We start from the raw sequence: 2,062 nt of genomic DNA, 5'->3' as shown, positions 1-2,062 counted from the left end.
GGAGAGGGGGCAGAGGGCGCCAGGCCCCTTCTGGCTCGTGGCTCCCATGGCCCATTGGGGGGTTTTATTTGGCAGCTGCTTGAATTCGAAGCGCCCCAGAGAATGTGTCCCTGACAAGCAGACAGGGGGTGGGGCGAAGAGACCCCCCAGCGGGTCCCACGGTGCCAGGGGTGGGCCAGACCCCTAGAGCTGGGCGAAGGTGCCCCTCACTCCTGGGAGCCACCTGCTCTGTGTTTTCTTCCCAGCTAAGGTCAACTTCGCCCCCCACTTCTTCGGCAACGGAAACCTGGGCCTGTTCAGCCTCCCGGAGGACACCCCTGTCGGTGAGGAGCCCCAGGCCATGGGGCCTCAGGAGGGGTGGCCCTCCTTCCCCGGACATGGCACCCACCAGGAGCCAGTCCTCCAAGCCTGTGGGGACAGGTGCCAGCTGCCCGGCTCCGGTGCTGATTGTGCCCTGAGTTCCCAGGGCTCTTGCTGAGCTCAAGGCTGCCCTGGGGGCCAGAGCCGGGGTCCAGGAGACGTCGGGCACAGACAGGCTGGCCCCGGAGGCACTGCTGGGCCCAGCTGTCCAGGGCCCACTGGCGTGACCTTGAGCACCTGTGCTGACTCCCAGGTCGCAGATCTTTAGGCTTTAAAATGGACCAAGAACACCCACCTGCCTGGGCTACACAGAGAGGAGAGGAGGAGGGAGCCTGGCAGGTCCTCCCTCCGTCTGGGCTGGGAAGCCTGAGCAAAAGGACAGCAGAGTGCAAGCCACCTGCTCGCAGGCCCCGAGGAGCTGACCTGGGCCTGGGGGCTCCGCTGCTGAGAGCCACTCCTCCTGCCTGAATGGTGCACCACCCCCACCCACCCCCAGTCTGGGTTCTTGTCTCAAGAGCGAGGCAAGCGGCCTGCCCGGAGCCCCTCAGCCATCTCGATAGTAGAGTGGCTGGTGCTCCATCTTCTTCCTCACATCACAGTGGGAAGCAGCCGCGGGGAGGCCGCAGCCCTGCCCCAGGCTGGGCCTTTGCTCTGAATCGCATATTCACTGTGTAAACGGGGATCCTTGTTCTGAGCTGCTGCCACTGTTAAGAAAAGTTGGGCTCTAGATTCCAGGCCTCCTGTGTCGCCTTCCAGGCTCTCACGTGTACACGCTGAATGGGACAGACCCTGAGGGCGAGCCTGTCTCCTACCACATCAGCTTTGACCCCAGCACTAGAAGCGTCTTTTCTGTTGACCCCAATTTTGGAAACATCACCCTGATCGAAGAGCTGGACCGAGAGGTACGGGGAGGTGTGAGGGTGCAGCCTGTTGGCATGGAGACCAGCATCTGTGGGTGAAAGGCCCCCCGAGATGGTCCTTGGAGAGGTCCTATAAGCCACAAACACTCGGGCTGACCAGGGCTGGTTGCATGGTCTAGGGGTGGGTCTGAGTTTGGTAGAACTCTACCCTCTGCACCCTCGAACCTGCAGTGACAGGGCAGGGCCTCCACACCAGCTGGCGGGCCTGGCTGTCCACAGAACAGGACTTGTCCGTGGGCTCCTGCCAGCTCGGGTCTGATGCAGCCACCACCAGCCCTGGGCCAAGGAGAGAGAGGAAATCTCAACACCCTTCCCCCCTGAAGTCCCACTGAGTCTTGGGGGTGTGAGACACCACAGACCTGGCCCTCTGCAGCCTGTGGGCTCGGGAGAGGCTCGGGGGAGGCCAGTGGAGTGAAAGGAAAGGGAGAAAGGAATAAAACCTTCTTCCTGGGACCCGGCACTGCGTCTCGGCGCTCTAGCTGGGGGACGTTTTCTGCTGGCTCCTCGGCAGTCCCTCTGGGTTAGGAGAACCCGTATGCAGAGCCCTGAAAGAAAGTATGGCCAGAGGCACCCAGCCCTGCTCCAGCCTCTCTCAGGGGAGCAGGGAGGGTCCCCCCAGTCTCGGTCTCTAGGGTGTGTCTCTCCTGGACACTCAGTCCTTGTGCTTCACAGAGGGAGGACGAGATCGAAGCCATCATCAGCATTTCTGACGGCCTGAACCTGGTGAGCAGACACCGGGGCCAGCCCCTGGCAGCCCGCAGCCTGGGCCTGAGCAGTTCCCC

General features: G+C 62.7%; 1 protein-coding gene across 1 annotated transcript in view; it reads left to right on the top strand.

Annotated features, from left to right (window-relative positions):
- The window catches only part of CDHR1 (cadherin related family member 1), a 22,992-nt gene that overhangs the window by 1,468 nt on the left and 19,462 nt on the right, over positions 1–2,062 (top strand). Inside the window, exons 2-4 of the mRNA XM_023763728.1 lie at positions 246–323; positions 1,117–1,262; positions 1,953–2,003. Coding sequence (XP_023619496.1) covers positions 246–323; positions 1,117–1,262; positions 1,953–2,003 — 275 coding nt within the window. The remainder of the gene's footprint in view (positions 1–245; positions 324–1,116; positions 1,263–1,952; positions 2,004–2,062) is intronic.

This window comes from Myotis lucifugus, unplaced genomic scaffold, assembly GCF_000147115.1.
Source record: "Myotis lucifugus unplaced genomic scaffold, Myoluc2.0 scaffold_299, whole genome shotgun sequence".
NCBI classification, from domain to species: Eukaryota; Metazoa; Chordata; class Mammalia; order Chiroptera; family Vespertilionidae; genus Myotis; species Myotis lucifugus.
The sequence above is the reverse complement of the archived record's forward strand: the minus strand, read 5'-3'. Positions and strand labels throughout refer to the sequence as shown.